The sequence below is a fragment of the Paramisgurnus dabryanus genome, chromosome 3 (genome assembly GCF_030506205.2).
Source record: "Paramisgurnus dabryanus chromosome 3, PD_genome_1.1, whole genome shotgun sequence".
Lineage (NCBI taxonomy): Eukaryota > Metazoa > Chordata > Actinopteri > Cypriniformes > Cobitidae > Paramisgurnus > Paramisgurnus dabryanus.
In genome coordinates this window covers 18,926,548-18,953,374 of record NC_133339.1, presented here as the reverse complement: position 1 = coordinate 18,953,374, position 26,827 = coordinate 18,926,548, and the positions used below count along the sequence as shown (strand labels likewise).

Below are 26,827 nucleotides of genomic sequence, written 5' to 3'. Positions count from 1 at the left end.
GTGGTATTGACATAACGTAAATTTGACAGTCTCATTTTACGCGGTTTGATCTTGAAAACCACTGAAACTTTTTTTTCCTCTCCGGTTCTTTTTATCTGAGTTTCCTGAAAATCCGGTGCAAAATCACAATTACAGGCAAGTATTACGCAATCAAACTAGCAAAAAACATTAAATGTCAAAAGTGTTTTATGGAGGGATGTGTTTTTTAAATCCGTACATTTTGAGCATTATTTTGGGAATTTAGGGATCCATTTTTGTTTATTTTTTGAGCAATAACCTTCAAAATTTGTGTTTGCTCTTTTTGTAAATACCACAGTGCTATCAATTTCGGGGAAAAATTTCACTCTCGCCACAGCTAAGTTTTTGAACCGCAGGTTGTTTATACTGATGTTACTGTGGTTTTGTAACTCAGAATCCAGGGTTGTTTTACGTGTTTGTGGCACATAGCAAGAACACACATGACCAGACTTAGTTTACATGTTTTAAAAAACATGTTTAAAACATCAGCGTGTGCAGTGCTTTGGGGTGAATTTTGTGGTTTTGTACCTTAGAAAAGGTCACTGCTCCATTGCATCATATTTTCCTGTATTTATTGTCTTTCGGCAAATAAAACACCTGCATAATATACAGTACAGAACCTTTTAAACCTTCAGGTTGTGTATTTCAATACAATGCAGTGGGATGTGGTTTAAACTAATAAATATATATTTATATATATTTTCTCATGTAAAAGGTTTAAACCTTAAACAGCAATAAATCAAGTTAAGTATAGTCAAGAATATGTGACTCAAGACCACAAAACCTGTCATAATGGTCAATTTTTTGAAACTGAGATTTATCTGAAATCAGGATAAAAAAATCTAAATATTGAGAAAATTGCCTTTAAAGTTCTTCAAATGATGTCCATAGCAACACATATTACTAATGATAAATATATATTTGATTTATTTTCAGTATTAAATCTACAAAATATCTCTTAATGGAACATCATGGATTTTTAGTTAATATCCTATGATATTTTATAATTTTGACCCATGCAATGTATTGTTGGCTATTGCTACAAATATACCAGTGCTACTTATGACTGGTTTTGTGTTTCAGAGTCACATATTAATGTTTTCATGTTTTTTTCAGTAGTTTTTAATATTAAAATATTTTATTTCAGTGTCTTTCAACACTAAATTGTTATTTTTTTAACTGTCCATTATTACATTGAATTAAATCTGAAGTTTTTTTTTTCTTCTCACCCCTTTTCGGATAGGCAAAGGACATTGACTATATTATATTTAAAAAAAAAAATCTATGGGGGTTATTATTGTTAATTATTATTATTTTATGTTTTGTGTGATTTGTATACTTAATTTGATATTTTGATATTGGTTTGATTTTGGTAATATGGAAAAGTTGTCTTGCATTAATGTTTTGAGATTAATGTTTATCATTTTAAACTTTTTCAGTCCTATATTTTTAGTTTTAAGTCATCAAGTTTTATATTTTTTATTTATATTTTAATGCAAAACTAAAATCTTTTCAAGCACCCCTAACAAACTGCCCAAGTACTGCTTGAAAACGCTGGATGTTTTATTTTTTGTAGAGGCAATTTCCCACACACACACAAAAAAAAAACAGAAGCTGTTAACTCTTAAAAAGGTATCTCTAAAAATCTCAGTCTCATTTTTCTATGCAAAGCTCTCTGCTTACTCATTTATAGAAAACCAGATTTACGATGATAATGAAGACGGATAATATCACATACCACAAAGCTAGAGCATGATGTGCGTAAATCACTGTAGCTAATAAAGCATTTCTATAAGAAAATGTGGAAATTTTAGAATTTTTGTTTCACAAAATATTTTTTTTTAATTCTGATCTTACAAAACTGTCATTTTTTTATTTAATTTTGTAAAGCAATCATCCTACACTTTTAAAAATTAAGGTGCTTAAAAGGTTCCTTACAGCGATGTCATAAAATAACTATTTTGCTTCCTTAAAGAGCAATTTATTTCATACTTTTTTATAATTTAAAGAACCATTTTTCCCTTCGTAAAACAGAACGTTTTTCAGATGTTAAAGATTCTCTATGGAACCAATCAACCAAAAAAAAAAAAATTTCTATGGCATTATGAAGCCCCACTATTTGAGTGTTTAAAATCCTGACTGTGCTGTAATTTAGAAAATAATTTACACTCCATGTTGGTTTAAAAACCAGCTATCCACTTAGTTATGCAATTACAGCTTTAGTTATAAGTTAAGTTGTATTTCTGCCCCTTTTTTTGTATGTTTTGATAATAGACAGCATCCCAGCATAGCAGGTTCAAATTACTCATATTATTTTTATTGTATCGACATACAGTAACAATCTCAAATATTTTATTTTCAAAAATGAAAATTCTGTCATAATCTCTCATCCGTATGTTGTTCTAAACCTGTATAAATTTCTTTTTTTTTATGAACACAAAAGAAGATATTTTGATAAATACAGAAATTCATACAGGTTTAGGACAACATAATGATGAGAAAATTATGACAGAATTAAAATGTTTAACTTAAACAAAGCAGGAGCTGTGCAAAGTTTATAAATGTTGTATGAGCTCAGTTATATAAATCCCCAGTGTATACCATTATTAGACTCTTACACTTGGTTTATTTTGAGCATTGCTGGTCAACATAAGAATTTTTGCATGCTGCAGAATCCACCCACCCACGCACACAAACACACACGCTCACTCACAACACCTACCTAGACCCCTCAAACACCTTTTTTGCGGTCTTGCGACCCGAGGCTGTTTTCTTGTTTTGCACGGGTGTAAATCCCTCCCTCTTCCCTTACAAAGACGACTGACCTTTAGCAAAGAGCCTGGTTACATCTACCTACCTAACACATTATGCTTGTTTTATTTTAGTACTTTTTAACGCTTTGCATTTGCACTTATGTACAATACTCACTACCACACCATAATGCTTATCACACATTACAAAACAAACACAGAGGTCGTGCATTGTTGCTTTGCCAAATAGGTTTTTTCATATTTCCTTTTTGTTCATGATCGAAAATATGTAATTGTTTCGATGTTGAAACACCAGTTTATTTTGCATAGAGAGCTGCAAGTTACGCACATTAGCTTTCCTCTCAGTTGTCACTGGGACAGCACCTTTTACGAAGGTCCTAATATGTACCATCTCTTTTGATGTTCCAATATGGGCCGTTTAGGTACAAAGTGTACTTTTTGAAAAGGTACTGCCCCGTGACAACTTTTGTACCTACATGTACCTTTTTTCTGAAAGTGTATTAATTGTGAACATTGTAGCTCTGTGGTGCTTTATTTAAGGGATAGTTCACGCAAAAATATAAGTTCTGTTATCATTTACTCACCATCATGTTGTTCTGGACCGCCTTGAGTTTCTTTATTCTGATGAACACAAGAAAAAAAACATTGACATCCATAGTAGAGAAAAAACAAATACTATGGAAGTCAATGGGTACTGTCAACTTTGTGGTTACCATCGTTTATCAAAATATCTTCTCGTGTTCATCAGAATTTTCATTTTTGGGTGAACTATACCTTTAAGTATCCTGATCAGCCTGATACAGCAACATTGGCAATTACAGTTATCTGTTTGACCGGCAATGGCAGACGCAAGGAGTGTTGGGGAAACCTTGTTTCGGTGATACCAGGGGTGCAGAAGTTTTAGCAAAACACTGATGTGCAGTTCATGTCATTGGTAAAGTCTTTGCGTTCGTTTCTTGTCCTGTGACTTGCAGTTCACTAATATTACACAAATTGGGGCAAGGGCTTCTCACGCACCGATTATGCATTATGAGAGTTCTGAGTAAGAGTGGTATTTCACCTAGGATATGCATGACTAAGATGTTTTTCTTTGAGTTCATTTATTCTTTCTATAAATTATTTTGCTTCACTTTTGGCTCCAGTAGGCCTCCAACCTGTATGTGCATGTAGAGTTGCTTGCATGCAGGCATGGTGTTTGTTTGTATGCATGTTTGTGTGTGTGTGTGTGTGTGTGTAGTCTGTGGGTATCAATGTTTGTATGAAACAGGATGTGGTCCTCTTCGTATCTTTGTGCTATGAACACAACTCGCGCGCCGTGAAGAGCCCAGCGAGAGGCCCAACAGGCTAATATTACTCTCATTTGGGTCTTATAAGACCCAAGGCTGGTGCAAAACCAAGTTGAGTAGATGCCAACATGAACTAGTCTTGTGACATGCCTTCATCTTAAAAAAAAAACATTTAAAGTAAAAAATACACAGGTGCTTGCACAAGGATAATATAGTTCCTGTTGATTTATTTTTGTGTGATGGTGGAAACATAAAAGTTTGAAGAGACTCAATGAAGATATTTTTGGGCTTATGGTGATTTTTGTTTGCTTTAAGAAATCGTTTTGAATCATCGTTGCACTGTAAATACAAGATTTGTTGGTTCAACTTAAAAAAGTGAGTTACCGCGTTGCCTTCAAATTTTGAGTTAATTCAACTTTACAATTTGATGTCCATTGTAAAATCATTCTTAAGACAGATTAAAAATTAAAACAAATTGTAATCATCACCTCTGTCCCTCAGTTTATGCGAGAAAAACCCCCGCTGACCTTTAAACTAAGCACTTTGCACTCTTTTAACAACCAGCAGACGCTGTGGTTACTCAATCGGGCACACAAGCGCATTCACACACCGAGCAGAGGTAAAGGAGTGCATTTCTCAAAAGCAAGACTGCGACAAAGTGAGAGTGAAAGGTCGAACAAGTAGAGCGATGCAGACAAGATGCTCATGACAGATAGAGGAGGGGCAGATAGAGAGAAAGAGAAAGAGAGAGAGAGGTGAAAGGAAGAGGGGAATTATAAGGGTCAGGTAGAAAGTCAGACATCTGCATCAATGGTGCCTGCACGGACAGCTGTTTGACAGACAGCTGAAGGGTAAGTCTTGCATTAAGATTGCTATTTTACCTGTGCTAGAGTTAAGGAACAGTCCCAATTTGATCTAATTTGCATAAGAATAGTGATGTAATGCCAAAAATGTAGATTGGTAAAAATATGAATGCCGAATTAAGGAAAGACAGCAGCCCACTCAATGTTTGTATAAAAAAGTATTTAGATTTTTTTGGTTATCAACATGTTAGGGAAACAAATACGTAGTTATCACGATGAACTTTCGTGGTTACATCTGTGGTTTGGGCACTTAAGCGCATGCATCCATTAATAACCAAAGATCGTTGATTGAAATTAATCGCGTTATTTTTTTATGCAGATGACATTTGATTTACCATTGTCTTATCTAATGCAATGATACATTGTTCGATGAATTTTGACGGCACACAAACTGCACGGCTGCAAAGTGCAGACTGTACAGAACATAAAACGTTACGACTAACCAAACCGTTGTGTGAAACCGAGAATGAAAGCAGATGTTAGAAGTGATCCGGTTTAGGATCTGTGTGTCATTCAAACTAAAAAAAAAAAAAAATCTAGTGTCAAAATGACTCAGTGTTCATTTACGAAGAGCTTCCAGAAAAACGCACCGTCAGTGGTTGCCGTTTAGGACACAGTTTTTGCACCGTTTTGCGAGACCTTTTGGGTAGGGCTGAGGGCTTTTTGTTTGTCTGTGGGTGTTTTTTTTTGTACCGGTGGAAATTGCCTATGTTCAGATTGACCACCCACTCACTATGAGGGGCGCAGTGCTGGTAAAAAACGGCAGACTCAGCGAAAGAATCAAAGGTGGCTTGCGTCATATACACAGATCTAAAGCGCGAACGAATTTTGCAGTGGAATACAATATGTGGCTACACGGTTTACTGTTATCTTTGGGCAACATCCTGTCGGGTTAAAAGCCAACAGCATTGCCATTTAAAAATGAAAGCTGAATTTTAAAAGTACTCTGGCTGCAGTATTTGAGCAATAGTAAACAAAACAATTTGTAATCATGACAGCAAAAATACTGCATGCTTGCAATAATCAATTAAGGCTAACAAAAGTTACGGATTAAAAAAAAAACTGTAATTCCTCTCCGTTTTATTTGTGCAATATACATGATACCGCAGTAGTTTTTGGTTTATGTAAAAGCCCCATACATGATTCAAGAACAGTATAATTAAAGTCTGTCTGGCTTTCTGCTAAAAGTTAAGTGTAACTACATTTAGACATGATTCCCAGGAGCAATTCGTTTTTTTTAATGTGCATTTCTGTGTATGTGTCACACTTTCAGCCACAGGTAAAAACCAGTAACATCTGTGGTCGGGTTTTCACTCAGCCGTATCTCCATAGCGACTGTTTGTGACCTCATAACAAAGTTTCTGGAAAAGTCGCCCAAATTTACACTTGTTATTAACCGATGACTGAGGGTAACATCATCCGATTACTATAAACCATCACAGATATTAATCTTAGATATCAGATTAACCCTACCACAGTTTCGTGGAGGGTGTGTATTGACACATCAGCCTAAGCGCAACCTCGCATCATTACATTTAATTCACAACAGTGTGTACATTTTAATCCCGCAATAACTTACCCTTACATTGGTGGCCTAATTAAAATTTAAAAAAATAAGGCGTCTTTAAAATTTATTTTTCACGAATAAGAAAAGTAAATTGTCAGCTAGTTCAAAAAAGCTGTTTAAATTTATATTTTTTTTAATACATAGAGGTTTTTGACATTTTGGGGCCCCATTTACTTTCATTGAAATTGTTGCTTTGAGCAAAAATACATTTTTAAAAATAAAGTTTTTTGCCATGGAAGAACCATTTCTTTCTTACCTTTTATAAAAAAGGTTTATTTTTATGGATTCGTGAAGCCCCATTATTTTTAAGAGTGTTTGGTTGTGTGATATATTTCAGATCTAAGTAATAGTGATGAAGGATTTCTGGTATACCGCTGTCCTTATTTTCATCATTTTTCATGAAAGCACCCAGTCAGGTCAAAGACAAACTGGTAAGTTTGACATGCATTTGTGTTACAAACATTTAAAGATAATACAAATGTTGACTTATGTATCTACTTTTGCGGTCTTACTATAAAAAGATCTGACCTGTGTAAACGACTACCTGAAAAACATTTCCTGTGTGTGGGGGAACTCGACGGATTTCTCCGCTCAGCGTTGTGAACTTAAGGGGATAAGACACGAGAAATTGCCAGTCAGCAGGTAAATAAATACCAAGAGACAGAATCTAAACATTGATAAAGTCTTCCAGATTTGACAAAATCGAGTTGAATTTGTGTGTGTTTAGATGTGAGCTGGTGCCAGTGAACAGTCATTCATATTCTGAAAGAGGTTGTGTTTTAACCTTTACCATGGTGAGCAAAATTACTTACATATGACTTTCATTTCGTTGTAACTTCAATTTATTAGCAAGGGTCGTCTTTACATTTCTTTCTTTCTCTCACACACGCAGAACTTTATTTTTCTTGATAATATCATCTTGAGTGTGACTTGTAATGGATCTCTCATGACTACAATGGAGTATCAACCTTCTCATAATAGTAAGTGGCTTTTGCATTTGTATTTTAACGCAATTTGGTTTCGGCTCAATCATTCAAAAAATATTTGAATCATAATTTTACACTCATCTCTGATACTAACATTCTCATACAGTTACACAGAAAGTGACAGAAGTGTTAATGCTACAACTTACCCTAGGTGGGGTTAACTGTTACAGATAAACTGTTAAAACACTTATGAGAAATTCAGTTTGAACATAAATAATTCAAGAATATTAGTCATAACACCCGAATACTCAAAACTTTACATAAAAACATTCAAGTAAACCAACTCAAAAATTTTAAGTAAATAATATTTATACATAACAATTAATGCAAACTTACATTTTTAAATTTCATTGTATTTAAAGGGATAGTTCACCCAAAAATAAAAAAATAATGTCATTAATGACTCACCCTCACGTCATTCCAAACTTATTAGACCTCCGTTCATCTTTAAAACACAGTTTAAGATGTTTTATATTTAGTCTAAGAGCTTGTTGACCCTTCATTGAAAATCTACATATGGTATACTGTCCATTAGGGATAGACCGATATGGATTTTTCAGTGCCGATGCCAATTTTTGTTTCATCAGCCTTAGCCCATGACCGATACAGGCTGCCGATATTTGGAACCAATACTGCTTTTGCTCACTCAGTTTACATCATAAAAATTATGTAAAAAATGGCATGTTGTTAAAAAGAGATGTTATTAGTTTGGACAGTTCTTACATTTATTTAAGTCAAGGACTAGTTTAATCCCTGTCTGGGAAACCGCCCCATAGAGATGAGAAATAAAACCACGCTTTGTTCAGCTATAATCAGCTGTTAGGCCAAGTTTTCGATGTTGTCATGGAAAGGTTGGTTGTTTTTAGTCACATGACCCGCAATTGCTTGCGGCTTCCAACACTCTGTCTGTAAATAACGCCGGAAAAAATCAGAGAACACGTAGCCATGTATTCGGCCGATGCCGATATAAAACTCGCAAATATCGGCCCGATATAGCGGTGTATCACATTTGTCCATGTCCAGAAAGGTAATAAAAACATCATCAAAGTAGTCCATGTCACATCAGTGGGTCAGTTAGAATGCATTGAAGCATTGAAAATACATTTGGACCAAAAAGAACAAAAATTACGACTCTATCCAGCATTGTCTTCTCTGATGACGTGCGACGTGGCTGACGTGTTATCTGGTGCGCCCCAGCTGTTTTTTTTTTTTTGTGCGCAGGGCTTCATTTATAGTCTGAGGGAGACACACGCTGTAAGTTGAAAAAAATAACTTCGCAAACCTGTCTCAGGATAACAAGTCATCCACGTCACTTGACTTTAGTCTTGCGCATGTGCTTCAAAACAGACGTGGAAGAGAAGATAACCCGGAATAAAGTCGTAAGTTTTGTTATTTTTGGACCAAAATGTATTTTCAATGCTTTGGCACAGAAGTGCACAGAAAGGAAATGCAGACTTTTTGATGCAGGCACTAACAGCAAGGGCATTACGATGACATCAAATCCCATATATGGTAAAGACAACGTCAGCTGATACAGCTCGAGGATCAGTCACGTGGGTTTAATGTTCACTACATCAGTATTTATTCGGCAAATGCATTACCATTATTCGCATTCGCGAGCGTAACAACTTTTTTGGAATTTAAGGGGACATTTCACAACTTTTTTTAAGATGACTTAAATTAAAGTTTTACCTCAAAATATCATAGATAATTTATTATATCATGTTAAAATTGCCACTTTGTAGGTGTGTGCAAAAATGTGCAATTTTGGGTGTGTCCTTTAAAATGCAAATTAGTTGTTCTCTGCACTAAATGCCAGTGCCGTGGTTGGAAAGTGCAGATTAAGGGTCGGTATTATCCCCTTCTGACATCACATGGGGAACCAAATTTCAATTACCTATTTTTCACATGCTTGCAGAGAATGGTTTACCAAAACTAAGGTACTGGGTTGATCTTTTTCACATTTTTTAGGGTTAATAGAAGCACTGGAGACCCAATTATAGCACTTAAAATTCTAAATATTTGGTGTTTCCATCACTCGTTTCTTATGGGATACTTCAAAATGCCCATAAAATCAGGGTGATGGAAACCCAGCTAGTGAGAGAGAAAGACCAAAAGCACAGATTGCTCGGCCCTGTGTAACTATGTAAAGTAGTTGCATTACCATTAACCCCATGTTAGTTTGGTGCCCACTCACCCATACATTCCATAGCAATTTATATGAGTGCAAGTCCACTTTTAAATAAAATTTAAAAAGAGTAATTTTATCATTTTTGGTCTGTATTTAAATTTGATTTCAATTACTGATTTTACTTTAATTTCAATCTTTGACATGAAGTTACTCAGTCAATATTAAAGATATAAAGGTTATATTTTTACAATGTTCTTTACATTATGTAAGGATGATTTTATGTAGAAAACAGCAAATCACAAAATACTTTAACTAGGTTTTCACAGAATTTTCCTAATTCATTCGTTTAATTCATTAATTCATTTGCTTGATTCATTTTCCCACCATTCACATGTGTGACCAAAATTTAGTTGGTATCGTTTCAACTATAGAGTGCAACCCAGCATTTGAAGAGTGCACATAACCAGAGCTGATTAATTTAATGAAGCATGTTTAGTACAGTCACATGTATTTATAATAATTACAATGGCAGATCCAATCAGGATTTACAGTCACGATTCCTTTATAATCCAATCCGGCCTACTGCTTTTCAGTGGCTGCTGGTGACTGCTCATCCGAGGGGTGCAAATTCAAAATAAGTGTTTGGAGTGTCATGTGTGTTGCTTGTGTTGTCAAAATATGTGTTTGTTGCGTCATGTAAACCACGTGCATCACGCATTTTGTTAAAAAATAAGTGCCTGCTGCACACGCGTCAAAACCGTTTATGATAAAAGAGGCGCTCACATTCACAAAATACACGCAAGACACTCCCTTAAACAGTAAACTCTGATAACGCATGAGATTATGTGAGTATCTGCTAAACGTGAGCGTCTCTTTTATCAGAAACCCTTTAGACGCGTCTGCAGCAGGCACTTATTTTGACAAGGCACGTGATGCACACAAGGATATTCGAAAACTTTGGGAAAAAAAGTCACCGGCCCCCACTGCTGCATTTATTTTATTTTTATTGGTCATTTTGGTTACCTCTTATTTGTTTTAATATTGACAGTTAAAACTCAACCACCGGATAAGCCCACTGTGAGTGGGGTCAACATAACCTGGAGTCTAGGTGTTAACTTCCCTGATAACATAAACGAATATGAATTCGAGGTGCAGTGGAAATCAGATGACGTAGGATGGGAGGTCAGCATGCCTTTGTGTTTATTAAACATTTTATTTATCAATATTTTCACCTACTTTAATACAGGCTTGAATAATGAAACACAACTGACCAGCTCAGACTGCTATTCGGTATTTCTGAATGCATATTGCTTGACATATCTGTATGCTTTACGTATGTGCTTGTGTCTTATAGATGGCGACAACTAGGCACGTCTCCCATGGACCTGACATTCAGTTGGATCCTAACCGCTTGACTATAGGAGAAAAATACCAGGCTAGGGTGCGTGTGAAGCCGGTTGAACCTATAGATGACGGTTACTTACGCGGGCAATGGAGCGACTGGAGTCCTGCTGTGTCCTGGAGGTCTGAGGTTGGGATGTCGGAAACTACAACAAATGCACCACCAGGTGGAGTCTCCCGTCTGTCCTGTTATATGTGACCCTGGAGCACAACACCAGTCATAAGTAACACATCTACATTTGTAGGAATAGCCAAAAATACATTGTATGGGTCAAAATTAGAGATCATGTTTCATGAACATATTTTGTACATTTCCTACCGCAAATATATAAAACATTTATATATCAGTAAAGTTGTCCATTTTTACACCCTCAGATTTTCAAATAGTTGTATCTCAGCCAAATATCCTATCATAGTCCTATCTTAACAAACTATACATAAATGGAAAGCTTATTTATTCCGTTTTAAGGTAAGGAATAAATGTACAACACTTGTTTTGTGATCCAGGGTCACATATAATAATAGTCTATGAGTTGAATAAATTATAATAATAATTTTCTTCCTTTTTTCCAGTCCTGCCTGCCGATTTCCGTACAGTTTTGGTCATTGTTTTTCATATCCTGATTTTAATTATTGTCATTTCTTTGGTCACCTGCAAGGTGACTAAAAGCAGAGGGTGAGTATCAGAAAATTAAAATGTGATCAAGGTGATAGTTTAAATATAATGTGAAAACTGTTTTACTGTAAAATCATTCTACATAATGTAAAGAACATTCTGTGAAAATATATAACCTTGATATATTTAATATTGACTGAGTAAGATCATGTCAAAGATTTAACTCAATGGCTGAATTTAAACTTTGATGCTCCTTATCTCATTATTAGATTATGAGACTTTAACCTTGATATCAATGGCAAGGGTCACATACAGTATATAAGTCAAATGTATATTTGACATACACCATTATATTTTACAGAAACTCTTAATGATTCTGATAAATTTATGAGAGTGATTTTTTTTTCGTAGGTTAAAACCAAAACAACAACACATTCCAGATCCTTCCAAATATTTTAAACCTCTCCACACTGTCCATGGAGGAAATTTCCGGGTGAGTGTTTCTTGGAAATGCATCGATATTAAAAAATTTTCTTCACCAATACACTCTAAAAACGTTAGGGTTATTTTTAACCCATAATATGTAAGTCAGGGGTCTCCAACGTGGTGCCCACCCACACAGAGTCTGTGAGGTTCCCGCCAAAGCACATTCTATTATTAGTCTCAATTATAATATTTATTTATTACATTTTTTTTATATTAGCTTGACTTGGTTTATGTATGTTACTTTTTAAACAATACTAAAACATATCAACAAGTAAAATAAAATAAAATCAACAAGTAAAACAAAAAAGTTTTGAGTAAACTTTATAAAAAACAAGAAGTAGCCCTACACATTGTTTTATTACACCTTGATGTAAATATTGGACAGGAGAATACATGCTGTGTAAAAAACGACCTAATGTTGGGTTGTTGTTATACAACCATGGGTTATAATAACTCAGCAGTTGGGTTAAAACAACCCAGCACTGGGTCAATTTTAACCCAGCAGTGTGTTCTGTCCAATATTTACCCAACATGGCTTAAAAATAACCCAGCCATTTTTAAAGTATACCGACAGTCAATCATTCACAGTGATATCTGCCAATACTGATAGTTAGGTGGTTATATTAACTTGCATTAACTAAATTCTGAATGTTACATTTTCTGAATGTTATTCATTCACATAATGACCATTATTAATATTAAACATTAAACTAGTGATGTTTCTTTATATTTTCTATACACAGAGCATTGCATTTACTTTTGATTGAGATTATATATTGGCCATAACTATTGGCTGTTTTGAAAAATGGCTTTTATCGACCAATTATTGGTGCATCTCTATTGGAAATGTAATATGTTACTCTTAGTGTCCAGTGTGTGTACCGGTTTAACGTACATTACCCCTATATCATGAGCACATTCCATCTGTCACCATATTTTAAAGCACTTAATAACGGTAAATTTAGATAAATGTAAAAGTGCAGAAAGTTTTGAAGGTTTGGTGTAGGGTAAAAGAAAGGGGTTATAAGGGGCTCTGTATTAAAATTATTACACCGTAAGTCCTCATAATCACAGCTGCACCACTATGTGTGTGTGTGTGTGTGTGTGTGTGTGTGTGTGTGTGTGTGTGTGTGTGTGTGTGTGTGTGTGTGTGTGTGTGTGTGTGTGTGTGTGTGTGTGTGTGTGTGTGTGTGTGTGTGTTCATCAGAACATGAAATTTCTCTTGAAGTCTGTTGGGTTTTCTGTAACGCATTGACACAAGCGGATACGTTCTTCTTCCCATACAAAATATATGCATCATTTTAGCCGCACAAACTACAGCTGAGAACCAGCATTCTTGTAAACGATGAGTCATTTGTCTCCTAACCCTCAAACCCTCAAACAAGCCTGTTGACTAAACCTAACTCAAACCATGATCTGTCCAGTAGTACATGAGCTTTTTACTAATGTAAAGCACTTGTTCTTTTAATTTCATTTGTTGTATTTGTGGTGATCATTTCAAAAACGTGTCCTACAGTGTAGACTAATAAATATCCTCATACCTCTCCACAGAAATGGCTGGGCGGTCAGAACTCCATCGGGCCGTTTCTTAATCCGCAATCATGTGATGAAATCTCACCTGTAGAGGTCTCTGATATTTTGGAGGTGCCTTTTGTGGATCCCGCTGCTCGAATGTCTACCACCGGACTCCTTCACTCCGGTCAGGTGGACTCTGGACTTGACCACAGTGGAACCAGCCACGCCTCATCGTCCATTTTCTCCAACATGGGCTACTTCTATAGCAAATCTCGTTCAGGGTCCTTCCATCTAGAAACCTGTCCGGTGTATTTTACCTACCACCCCGAGAAAGACCCGAGCTCGGCTTTCTCATCTCCTGGCTCTTCGTACGATCGTTTACAAAGCCCGTGTTTCCAGTCGGACGATCTGATGAGCCCAGACTCTGGGTTTGACATGCCGGAGCAATGTGAAGACGACAAAGATGATACAGAAATCATTGATAGAGATGGAAACGCTCTGGTTACCTTCATAATGTCGCTGTCTCAGGGTTCCCTCGGTTCTGTTCGCACCACAGAGAGTTTTCATCCGATGCCCGTCACCGTCCCGTGGCCTGAACCTGTGATCTCGCCCATCTACAATCCCACATGTGAGCCTGCAGACAGTGGGGCGGTCAGACCATCCTCTCTGATTGAGCCCTGCGCAAGTGGCTATCTGACCCTAAAAGAGATGCAGAAATACAGCAACAAGTCCATCTAAGTGCAGGTCTATTGCATTCGCATAAATATATTAAAAGATTATGTGCATTAATTGCTTTCAGCACTGAACTGTATTGCATTGGGAGAATTCAGAGGTGATACATTACAACATCTGGTGGTGAGTTAGTTTTAACGGCTGCATTGGTTACAACAGCTTTGGACTGTCATATATCCTACAAGCATTATAAGCTACATTTAAAGTAATTGTTACCCTTTTGTTCAACATGTTATTGGTGATACCTTGTCAAACTTTAATAATACCTTGCAGGTAAATGCCACTAAGACAACATATACTGCAAAGTGGCTACAATTGTTTGGCTGTAATTAGGTAGCTGAGACGCTATAACTTAAATGTCATATAGCATTTTTATTTTGCATTAATTGACAGAAGTGTTTAAAAATCTTTAAAAAAAGTGAAATAACTAAAAGTTTAGATCTTAAATTTTTATTTTGAAAACAGAATTCGCGTCATCAACAATGATTCATTTAACTGAAGTTCAAAGGGTTTGGTTAATTTTTGGCTGCTATTTTTTACTTTTTATTATTACTAAATGCTCTGAACATGGTATAAATGCTGCTTTATAAATATGAAGAGCTCAGATGCAAAACCCTCTAAGTGCGTCTGACATGTTTTTTTGTAAAAGAGAATTTTTATCAATCTCATGCTTAGGTTCAGTAATTTTACTTTAAAGGCAATGAAAAGGTTATTGGTCAGTAATTTAAATGCCTTATTTTCACAAATATTGCATTCATTGGTAGCCTACTAAACAAATTTGACCGTCTTTCGTTGCAAAACCCTCTAAGTGCATGCATAACTCTCCAGTCCACTCTTTAAAATAAAGTCCTGTAACTGGGTAACAGTGACATATGCGCGTTGTCATCCATTTTATTGTTCATTTGTGCACTTAGGGGACTTTGCTGAAAAATCAATGTGGCGTTTTGGATGGCCAGGATTAAGTGGATTTGAAGCGAAAGTATTTGATAAACGTATAATACGTGCCAAAAGCATTCAGTCAATATCATCATTTTTTCATTTTGGACATAGGTGGCATTTAACAGCTTCTGCATCTGAGCTCATCATATGTATATAAATGTTTTGAGGTTCATCTTTGCCTTCAAACAGGAAATCCATTAATAGAGCCTATGAACTGGCATTAGTGTGGTAGGACAAACCAAAGACAAAACATATATCCAGGCATTACCAACACTTCTTCCATATTAAAATATATGTGTGTCATGTATGTATGTATATATGTGTTTCCTAACACAAATGTCTTGGATTGAAGAAGCATTATTTGAGCAGTTATGGATTGTACCTCTCTACACAGCTTTCAAAGAATGCTTAATATTTATTAACAATTTGTTAATGAATATGAAATGTTCTCCGTAAGCTTCAGCAATGTGTATTATCTTTACTGGTTACATAAGTCTATATAGTACTGCTGGATTATATGTATTCTTGTTTATATGTGCACTTATTTTATACAATATGGTTATAGTAATGTTTTGTTTTACTTTTTATTAAACCATACTTTTTGTAGTAACTTTTTCTTTTGTCATTGCAAAATAATCAAATCTAGAAAACGTAAGCGGCTTGTGTTGTTTAAACAGAGGCTTTTCGAGGTTGCCACACTGTGGTCTGACATTTATAAGTGGCAGCGTGTTTCCTTTCACTGTTTTGTACTACTGCTTGTGTAATCAGACAAAAATCAGTCTTATCTCCGCTGCTTGGCCTCAATATTAAACTCCGTGAACTTCAATAGAGCAACATCCTTTAAATGACGGGAAATTTTAGAGTGGAGTGCAGAACTGGTTATAATTTGCCTATTAAACAAAGTAACAGATGCTTCATTGATTTTAAGATTTGCATGCAAAATACATGTAACATGTATGTAAAAAACAAAGCCTGCCACCTCTCTGTCGTTCCGGTCTGAATTTGACCAATGTTTTTAAGTTGGTCTGCTAACAAGCAACGTGGATGTACTGTTCTTACTCCACCAGGAGGCAATAGTGAGCTCATAAAGCTACAGTTGTCAGGCTCAAGAAAACAGAGAAGATCCCAATGCAGTAAACAGAAGGTTTTATTTAAATAATAATGTGGGTAAACAGACAATTGCGCGTCTGGGCATAAAGCCACACCAGGGCAGACGGCTGAGGCGGGGAGCACACACAAGCACCGGGGAGGAGAGCCACACACGTTCGGGCTCCGGCCAGACAGCGAACGGTGGGAGAGAGTATATGTGGGGGCCAACCACAAAAGGCCAGATGACAGTCTGACTACAGGCACTCGAGGCAGATGGAAGAGGAGATCCTGTGGCGGGCAGAGAGAGAGCGTTAGTGGTGCTGAAGGGAGAAGCCGTGCAGCTTCAGTGCTGAAGGACCCTCCTACTGGACAGCGGCAATGCCGCGGCGAGTGTGCGCTGCTGTAAGCACAAAAGGCAGTCAATAAAACAGGCAGGCAGTTAAGCAGGCAGAAGGAGAGTGGTCCGTAACTGGTGAGTGAGAAACAGTCTCTGAGAGCCGTCGAGTAATCAGAGTCCACAGAAAAACTCCCGGGTAGCAGAGAGCACAGACTGGGGTAGGAGAGATAATTCCACAACAAGAAACAGACACAAAACACGACTAGGAACTAGCGTAGCTAGAAAAGGCAAGAACATACACTGTGACAGACTAGTATAAAGACAAAGTGACAGGCGAGTATCTCAACAAACTATGACAAACGAACTTGCAAGGAACAAACAAACACACAGGGCTTAAATACACAGACATGATGACGAGAAAACAAGCAACAGGTGAGGAAGACGAGAGGAGGCAATCAAACTGAACAGGAACACCTGCGAGGGAAGCACAAGCGAACCTGCAAAACACATACAAACACAAGACAACCACAGTACCCACAAGACAAAACCATAAATATATTTATATATATAAATATATACAAATATATAAAAACATATACACACATACATACAATATACACATATATACATATAACATCCATACATCCATACATATATATATATATATATATACACATACATACACATATATACACACACCTACAAATACACATACATACACATACATACATCCACATGCACATATACATACATGAAAACAGAACACTAGACTAAACAAGACCTAAAAGAAAGACTGGAAAATACAAGGGAGCGGGGAAAAATAACACACAATGACAAGAGAATACAAGGGAGCGGGGAAAAGTCACAAGACATGGGAAAAACGTGGTCTGATATGACAATATCAAAACCACGCTCTCCCACACAAAACATTGTACTGTCAGGACCCTGCCATACACAACTAGATATAATTACCAAACCAGATTATGGCAGAGTCCTCACAGGACCCTCCCCTCAAGGGACGCCACCTGGCGGCCCTCAAGGAGAGACACAGGACAAGACAGACTGGACACTGGACAGCACCCACGAAAACATGACAAACACTAACAAGGGAAGACAAGACAGAACAACTAGAGGATTCGGGTGGGACAACAAGAACAACAAACAAGGGAGGGGGGGGCGGGGGAACAACAACGTTCACAGGAGGAGGGATGGGACTGGGTACAGGGCGAGCCTTCTGACCCCGGGGAGTAGCTGAGGGTTGGGTACGTGGAGGCCGGGCAGGCCTAACAGGGTTTCGTGGGGAGGAAACAGCTTGGGACAAGGCAGGAACAACAAGGTCAGGGTTTAAAGGCTGAGGGGAAACAGGAAACCTGACAGGGGGTGCAACAGGCGGCTGCAGAGATGACACAGGGACTTTGACAGAGGAGGCTGCGGACGAAAGCGGAGACAAGGCAGGGACAATGACGGGGGGCTCCGCGTCCAGCGGCGGAGACGACATGGAGACTGTGACAGGGGGCGCAGCGGACGGCCGCGGAGGCGAGACAGGAACAGTCACAGGAGCCGCTGCAGACGGCAGCGGAGACGAGGCAGGGACAATGACAGGAGGTACAGCGGACGGCTGCGGAGACAACACAGGGACAGTGACAGGGGCCGCTGCGGACGGCAGCAGAGACGGGACAGAGACAAAGGCTGCTGCGGTTGGCTGCGCAGACGGCAGGGGCTGCAGCGGAGGCTGCGCAGACGGCAGGGGCTGCAGCGGAGGCTGCGCAGACGGCAGGGGCTGCAGCGGAGGCTGCGCAGACGGCAGGGGCTGCAGCGGAGGCTGCGCAGACGGCAGGGGCTGCAGCGGAGGCTGCGCAGACGGCAGGGGCTGCAGCGGAGGCTGCGCAGACGGCAGGGGCTGCAGCGGAGGCTGCGCAGACGGCAGGGGCTGCAGCGGAGCAGACAGAGGCTGCTGCTTCTCAGAGAACTGAGGGGTGGCAGCTGGTTGAAGAGCGGAGGAGTCCTTCTTCCTCTTCTTCCTCCGTCCGGAGACCGGTAATGCAGGATGGAGATCGGGTGCGGGTGTAGTCTCCGGCGCTGGAGAGATGAGAGTCGACCTCCCCAACCTGATCGCCCCGGTCTGAATGCCCCTTCCCCGTATCGCCAGATGACTACCCCGAAGGCTGGCTGGCGGGGCGGAACTTATGGAGCTTGATGTGGTGGGTGCTGAGCTCTCCAGGACCATCCTCCCGACAACGCGCCCCTCTGGGACAGGTGACAGCGGTCTGGACTTGGGTTCGGGCCTGTTCATCACGAAGTTGACCATGTCGAAGAAGTCCAAGGGCTTGAGCAACTCCACCTCACTGGACCTGAGAGGCTCATCGAGGCAGGCATAAAATATCACCTTTAGCTCATTCCCGCTAAGCCCGGCAAGACGAGCCTCCTCCAAGAACTTGGAGGCGAAGGACCGGATCTCTGCTCCTCTCTGCCGCATGCCAAAGAGTAAACGGGCATGGTGGTTGCGGTGGGCAGTGAAAGCCGAATCCTCCTCCTGGGCAGTAGTGGAGAGCTGAGCGGTCGCTGAACAGCCAGATTCTGTATCTGCGGGATCCATTTATGGCAAGTTCGTTCTGTCAGGCTCAAGAAAACAGAGAAGATCCCAATGCAGTAAACAGAAGGTTTTATTTAAATAATAATGTGGGTAAACAGACAATTGCGCGTCTGGGCATAAAGCCACACCAGGGCAGACGGCTGAGGCGGGGAGCACACACAAGCACCGGGGAGGAGAGCCACACACGTTCGGGCTCCGGCCAGACAGCGAACGGTGGGAGAGAGTATATGTGGGGGCCAACCACAAAAGGCCAGATGACAGTCTGACTACAGGCACTCGAGGCAGATGGAAGAGGAGATCCTGTGGCGGGCAGAGAGAGAGCGTTAGTGGTGCTGAAGGGAGAAGCCGTGCAGCTTCAGTGCTGAAGGACCCTCCTACTGGACAGCGGCAATGCCGCGGCGAGTGTGCGCTGCTGTAAGCACAAAAGGCAGTCAATAAAACAGGCAGGCAGTTAAGCAGGCAGAAGGAGAGTGGTCCGTAACTGGTGAGTGAGAAACAGTCTCTGAGAGCCGTCGAGTAATCAGAGTCCACAGAAAAACTCCCGGGTAGCAGAGAGCACAGACTGGGGTAGGAGAGATAATTCCACAACAAGAAACAGACACAAAACACGACTAGGAACTAGCGTAGCTAGAAAAGGCAAGAACATACACTGTGACAGACTAGTATAAAGACAAAGTGACAGGCGAGTATCTCAACAAACTATGACAAACGAACTTGCAAGGAACAAACAAACACACAGGGCTTAAATACACAGACATGATGACGAGAAAACAAGCAACAGGTGAGGAAGACGAGAGGAGGCAATCAAACTGAACAGGAACACCTGCGAGGGAAGCACAAGCGAACCTGCAAAACACATACAAACACAAGACAACCACAGTACCCACAAGACAAAACCATAAATATATTTATATATATAAATATATACAAATATATAAAAACATATACACACATACATACAATATACACATATATACATATAACATCCATACATCCATACATATATATATATATATATATATACACATACATACACATATATACACACACCTACAAATACACATACATACACATACATACATCCACATGCACATATACATACATGAAAACAGAACACTAGACTAAACAAGACCTAAAAGAAAGACTGGAAAATACAAGGGAGCGGGGAAAAATAACACACAATGACAAGAGAATACAAGGGAGCGGGGAAAAGTCACAAGACATGGGAAAAACGTGGTCTGATATGACAATATCAAAACCACGCTCTCCCACACAAAACATTGTACTGTCAGGACCCTGCCATACACAACTAGATATAATTACCAAACCAGATTATGGCAGAGTCCTCACAACAGTGACCAAGCTTTTTACTACAGACAGTAGATCTTCACTATGAACCAACACAAAACACTTTTCATTTATATACTATTTATACACATCCATTAAGATGCTCATGGCAGTGGACAAGTTTAAAAAAAGTTCACCAGAAAAGAAAACTCACCCTCATGCCATTTATACCCTCTTCATACTTTAATTGTCAGGATCCATAATAAACTTTATTTATATGCTACTGATGAAACCGTAAATTTGCATGTAAGTTATCAACTGTGGCTACTGTAGAAGACTTAAAATATGACTCATGTTATGATGCTTTTAAAGTTTGGCACAATCCCATCCACGTTTATTTCATTAAACGTTTTAATTGCTCTTTTTAAGTTGCATGATTGATATACATATGGTTTTGAAAAGACATCTGGAGAAATTTGTGTGAACCTGTTCCTTTAATTTCTTAAACATATCTAAGTGCACTGACTAAACCCGAAACGAAAAGTTTCCCACAGATGCTGATCCTAAGGGATGATGCTGCATGTTTAAAACAGCCTCACAGGAGAATGTTGGTCAACATTACTGAACAGAAAATGAATGAACAGATGGAGAGGATGTTGCACGTGTTGAACAAAATCAGTCGTGTCAATCAAAGGTTGGTAATGGTAATGACAGACCTTAATTTTCTTTCCATATGGAGACAATGAGATGATTGCTATTACATAAGTAACAGGAATTCAACCATTGACCCAGACATACTAATGCAAAACAGATGAGTGTGTTATAGTTTATGTGCACATAAAGCATAATATACTCTTGCTTTTGTAACACTAGTTTTATGTGCGCTAGAGACGGTGCAGCTTTTATGGCCCAATCTTAACCTCCTGTAGACATCCGCAATGAAACAATAACAAGAGAGTCTCTCTAGAGTAGATAATTTCTGATAACAAGCAAAATAAACATCCAGTAAATTACCCCCAAATCATAGCTAAAGCGTATCAACCTTTTCACTGAGCTAACATTACTGTGTAAAATACAATGTACTTGTCACAGTGTCAAACTGTGTTCTGTGTTTGTATTATGTATTTGTGTTGTTCCCTGAGTAGCCACCAGATGTCTCTTGTCTTCACTGTCACATGTGTCATGAACTGCATCTCCCATAATCCCCTCTGTCAGCATTGATCATTGTTTTCAGCTGTTCCCACTCACCTTGTTAGTGTTGTGTATTTAAGCCCTGTCTGTTCAGTCTTTGTTGTGGATTCCTTGTTATATGTTACATCGCCTTCTGTGTCTGTGTTTTGGATTATTGTTTGGACTGTGTTTATGGATATTGACCTTTTGCCTGTACGGATTATGATTTTGGATCACCCCTAATAAACTGCTTTTGGATCTTACTTTTTGTGTGTGCGAGTCGTGACAGAAGGAATCCACCATGAAAAGATCCAGCGGATTGGGGATCCGGATCAGTCCGCCCGCTACTGCTAGAGAGAGAGTGGGGCGGATAAGCAACATAAGGGCCCTACGCCAGCAGGGTCAGCCGGTGGGTTGTCTGGCCCAAAGTTTTTGGACCTTGTCTCGCGGCCTAGGTTATAACGATGCAGCACTGAAGGACCTGTTTAATACCTGCCTGGATGACCCTTTACCTAGGTGGGAAATGAACGGACTGGAGATTCTGGATTTCTGGGGGTTCATTCGTTACTTAGAGCATCGTAGCCAGTGGGATGACACTGTCACACCTGCGAGGCCGGACAAGATGGCCGCCACCAAGCCAGCAGCTGTTCCTAAGGTGGCTGTCTGCAGAGCTGCACCTGTTTTCGAGACTGCCACTAATATGCCCGCACCTGTTCATCGGAGGGTCACGATTGTGGAAGGGACTGTTTTCGACAGGGCGGTGTCTATGCCGGCACCCGTTCTCAAAATGGCCGCCACCAAGCCAGCAGCTGTTCCCAAGATGGCCGTCACAAGGCCTACACCTACTTTTGAGACCGCCACGGTGATTCCGGCCCTTGTGTCTCAGAGGGCTGTTGCATCACAATCACCTACTCTCAGGAGAGCCATCATCACACCTGCACCTGTGCTCAGAGAGGCACCAGAGGTATGTCCCGTAAACTCAGTGCTTCTTATGTTTGCCATGGCTCTGTGGTGCGGGTGGTCTGTCTTCTGCTCTTTTGTTCAGCACGACCCTGAGCCGAGTGAGTCATCTGAGCCGAGTGAGTCATCTGAGCCGAGTGAGTCATCTGAGCCGAGTGAGTCATCTGAGCCGAGTGAGTCATCTGAGCCGAGTGAGTCATCTGAGCCGAGTGAGTCATCTGAGCCGAGTGAGTCATCTGAGCCGAGTGAGTCATCTGAGCCGAGTGAGTCATCTGAGCCGAGTGAGTCATCTGAGCCGAGTGAGTCATCTGAGCCGAGTGAGTCATCTGAGCCGAGTGAGTCATCTGAGCCGAGTGAGTCATCTGAGCCGAGTGAGTCATCTGAGCCGAGTGAGTCATCTGAGCCGAGTGAGTCATCTGAGCCGAGTGAGTCATCTGAGCCGAGTGAGTCATCTGAGCCGAGTGAGTCATCTGAGCCGAGTGAGTCATCTGAGCCGAGTGAGTCATCTGAGCCGAGTGAGTCATCTGAGCCGAGTGAGTCATCTGAGCCGAGTGAGTCTCGTTGGCCAGTTAGGGTGGTCACCCCGAAAGGCCAGAGACTTTGTATGGTCACCAAGACTATGGCCAGTATTGAACTTTATGCCTGTCTTAAGATGGCTGTTCCCAAGCTCCCTGCCCTCACTGCCTGGTCCAAGATGGCTAGTTTCGAACTCTCTGCCCTATTTAACCTGGCCCAGAGGGCCTCTTTCTATTGTCTCCCTCTACCCAGGTTCCTGACACCACCAGTACCACCCTGGGTTCCGGTCCAGCCGGCTCCGCCCAGGTGTCCTGCCCTGTTTTGGTCCCAGCCTCCGCCCGCGGCTCCGCCCTGGCTCCAGCCTCCGCCCGCGGCTCCGCCCTGGCTCCAGCCTCCGCCCGCGGCTCCGCCCTGGCTCCAGCCTCCGCCCGCGGCTCCGCCCTGGCTCCAGCCTCCGCCCGCGGCTCCGCCCTGGCTCCAGCCTCCGCCCGCGGCTCCGCCCTGGCTCCAGCCTCCGCCCGCGGCTCCGCCCTGGCTCCAGCCTCCGCCCGCGGCTCCGCCCTGGCTCCAGCCTCCGCCCGCGGCTCCGCCCTGGCTCCAGCCTCCGCCCGCGGCTCCGCCCTGGCTCCAGCCTCCGCCCGCGGACCCGCCCTGGCTCCAGCCTCCGCCCGCGGACCCGCCCTGGCTCCAGCCTCCGCCCGCGGACCCGCCCTGGCTCCAGCCTCCGCCCGCGGACCCGCCCTGGCTCCAGCCTCCGCCCGCGGACCCGCCCTGGCTCCAGCCTCCGCCCGCGGACCCGCCCTGGCTCCAGCCTCCGCCCGCGGACCCGCCCTGGCCTCCTGCTCTGCCGGACCCGCCCTGGGTTCTAGACCCTCCATCCCTCCCCCAGGTCCACCTCCGTTCCTCCACCCACCTGAAATTTTGTGTTTTGTCGTTTGGAGTGTCTGGAAGCCACTCCGTTAGAGGGGGGTACTGTCACAGTGTCAAACTGTGTTCTGTGTTTGTATTATGTATTTGTGTTGTTCCCTGAGTAGCCACCAGATGTCTCTTGTCTTCACTGTCACATGTGTCATGAACTGCATCTCCCATAATCCCCTCTGTCAGCATTGATCATTGTTTTCAGCTGTTCCCACTCACCTTCTTAGTGTTGTGTATTTAAGCCCTGTCTGTTCAGTCTTTGTTGTGGATTCCTTGTTATATGTTACATCGCCTTCTGTGTCTGTGTTTTGGATTATTGTTTGGACTGTGTTTATGGATATTGACCTTTTGCCTGTACGGATTATGATTTTGGATCACCCCTAATAAACTGCTTTTGGATCTTACTTTTTGTGTGTGCGAGTCGTGCACTGTAAAAAATCCAATTAATGAAATGTTGGAAGGGCAAAAATATATAAGTTAAACCAATTTTCTTGTTTGGGCTTAGTTGAGTAGACATATTATTTTAAGTCTAGATAAATCTGTGTTTAAAACATTAAGTGAATGGTTATTTCCAAATTCAGTCAACATCAAGAATGGCTAATGTTGACTGAACTAATTAAGACAAATCTGGTCAATATGTGGACTTATGACAGCTATGTTTCCTGACAACAAAATGCTCACAATATTACTGTTATTTGGTAACAAAATGTAATTTTAAGAGTTGTTCAGGCGTGAATGTATGTGCTTTAAGTTTAAATATGCGGTCGGTTAACAGGGCCGTGCAGAGACCATTGGAGAGGCAGGTGCTCAAAGAATAAAAAGGGCACTTTGCTCGCCGACACGCAAGCACACAACTGAAACAAATAATAAAGTAATACAGAATAGAAAGATGATAAGTCTAACGTTTTTCTTTATTTTCCTTGCAAATAGAGTGAGACAGAAAAATCTATATAGACTGAGTTTTATATCTATATATTTATGCATTTGGCAGCAGCTTTTATCCAAAACGACTTACAGTGCATTTCATTTAGTGTTTGTGTGTGTCAACACAGTATATGCAGTTCTGAAATTATATGATATTATATATTGCATTGTGACATTAAGATAATTATTACGTTTACAGGCTTGTGTTTTTGTTGTCATATTTAAAATATAATTCTATTCTATTCTAATCCTGTTCGAAATTTGTATACAAAGAGAGTAGCCTACATATTTTAGTTTTGAATCGTGTTTGTGTTGTGTTTTTGCACACTTTGATGCCTTGATGACAGGGCAATAAAATAATGACATTCATCTCTCCTTTCATTCATTTCATGAAGCCTCTACTACTTTATTTATTTTCTGGTAAACTAAAACTAGTTGCAAAGCTGGAGAGTTTTTGACTGAGTTAATAATTTAGCACGAGTATGGCTATATTACCCAACATCAGCTCACATTGTCTTTTATCAAAGGCGAGTCCAGGAATCGTAAATTCAATGTGATACAAAAATTAAGAGTTTTTTTACCGTATTCATCGGATCTTGCTCTTCCAACAAACTCCGCGTGACAAGTGGATGACATTAGAACAGCGCGAGAGCGATTTGAAATCAAACTCCTCCGTATGATTTCCAGAATATTTCTCGCGGTACTTTGATGTCATGTGCGTTTCGGTTCTTGCATTGCTGCGTGAAGTTGAGCACACCTAAAAACTCGAGACAGCTACCTGTATGAACTTCCGGCAGAGAACGTCCCTGCCTTTGCCTCATCCATTGTTTTTATACGGGAAGAATGTTTTATTTTCAACGTGAGAAATACAAGGGGTGGCGTGTGAAGGCTGAAATGCGTGAGACTTGAGAGCCCTGTTTGCATCTAACGTTGTAGAGATGTTAATACACACAGACAGCAATAAACAAAAGCTGTGCATGCTCTCCTCACGTTGTTCTTGTAAAATAATAATAATATAACAAGCATACCGCTTCGGTTCAATGCCGGCTCGAGGGGGATCCTCCCTGGACTGCGCACCGACGTCGTGCACGTGTGGGCGCTGCTAGCGCTGTGAGCTTTCCCTAAAGAGATTGTCCAATAAAAGGTCAATACGTCATCATGTGACTAATTTTATTTTGCGGCTAAATTATTTTTTATTAATTTTACTAATAGTTAGATTGGGCAGGCCTTCACAAAAGGGCATTTAATTACAAAAAAAATGCCTTGACAAAAAGGGCACTTTGGTCATCCAGGGGTAAAGGGGCAGGTGCTTGGGCACCCGCCGCCCCCCCCTCTGCACGTGCCTGTCGGTTAATATAGATAGCGTCTATTTAAAAATGTGCTCGGACACTTTCGGACGGAGAAGAGCTCCAGCTGAGCTCCAGAAAATCACAGACACTTAAGCGCTCACACCCCGCCCAGCGCAGCCTCGCCTCGGCAAGCCCATCAGAAACCGACTGCTGGCTCTGATATCTCTGTGGCGTTTAAACATGCGATTTAATTCATTTTAATTTCTTATACTTCATAATAAAAGGTTTACCGGTATGTTTTAAATCATATGTTAGGATTGCACTTAAATGATATCGCTGTTGAATGATATTTCATATCTTTCACATTTGTTATAACTGGGCTGCGTACTGCCTGCGATTTTGAACTTCAGAGCTGAAGGTGCGAGTGGAGAAA

The 26,827-nt window shown here is 40.6% G+C and overlaps 1 protein-coding gene across 1 annotated transcript; it reads left to right on the top strand.

Annotated features, from left to right (window-relative positions):
• The first annotated feature begins 4,718 nt into the window (after positions 1–4,718).
• On the top strand, positions 4,719–16,137 carry il2rb (interleukin 2 receptor, beta). Its single transcript, XM_065252865.2, has 10 exons — positions 4,719–4,926; positions 6,843–6,936; positions 7,027–7,147; positions 7,233–7,299; positions 7,398–7,485; positions 10,671–10,804; positions 10,977–11,190; positions 11,597–11,699; positions 12,051–12,132; positions 13,677–16,137. Exons 2-10 carry the CDS (start codon positions 6,858–6,860, stop codon positions 14,376–14,378), a joined length of 1,590 nt encoding a protein of 529 aa, XP_065108937.1. The 5' UTR covers positions 4,719–4,926; positions 6,843–6,857; the 3' UTR covers positions 14,379–16,137.
• Positions 16,138–26,827: the final 10,690 nt, after the last annotated feature.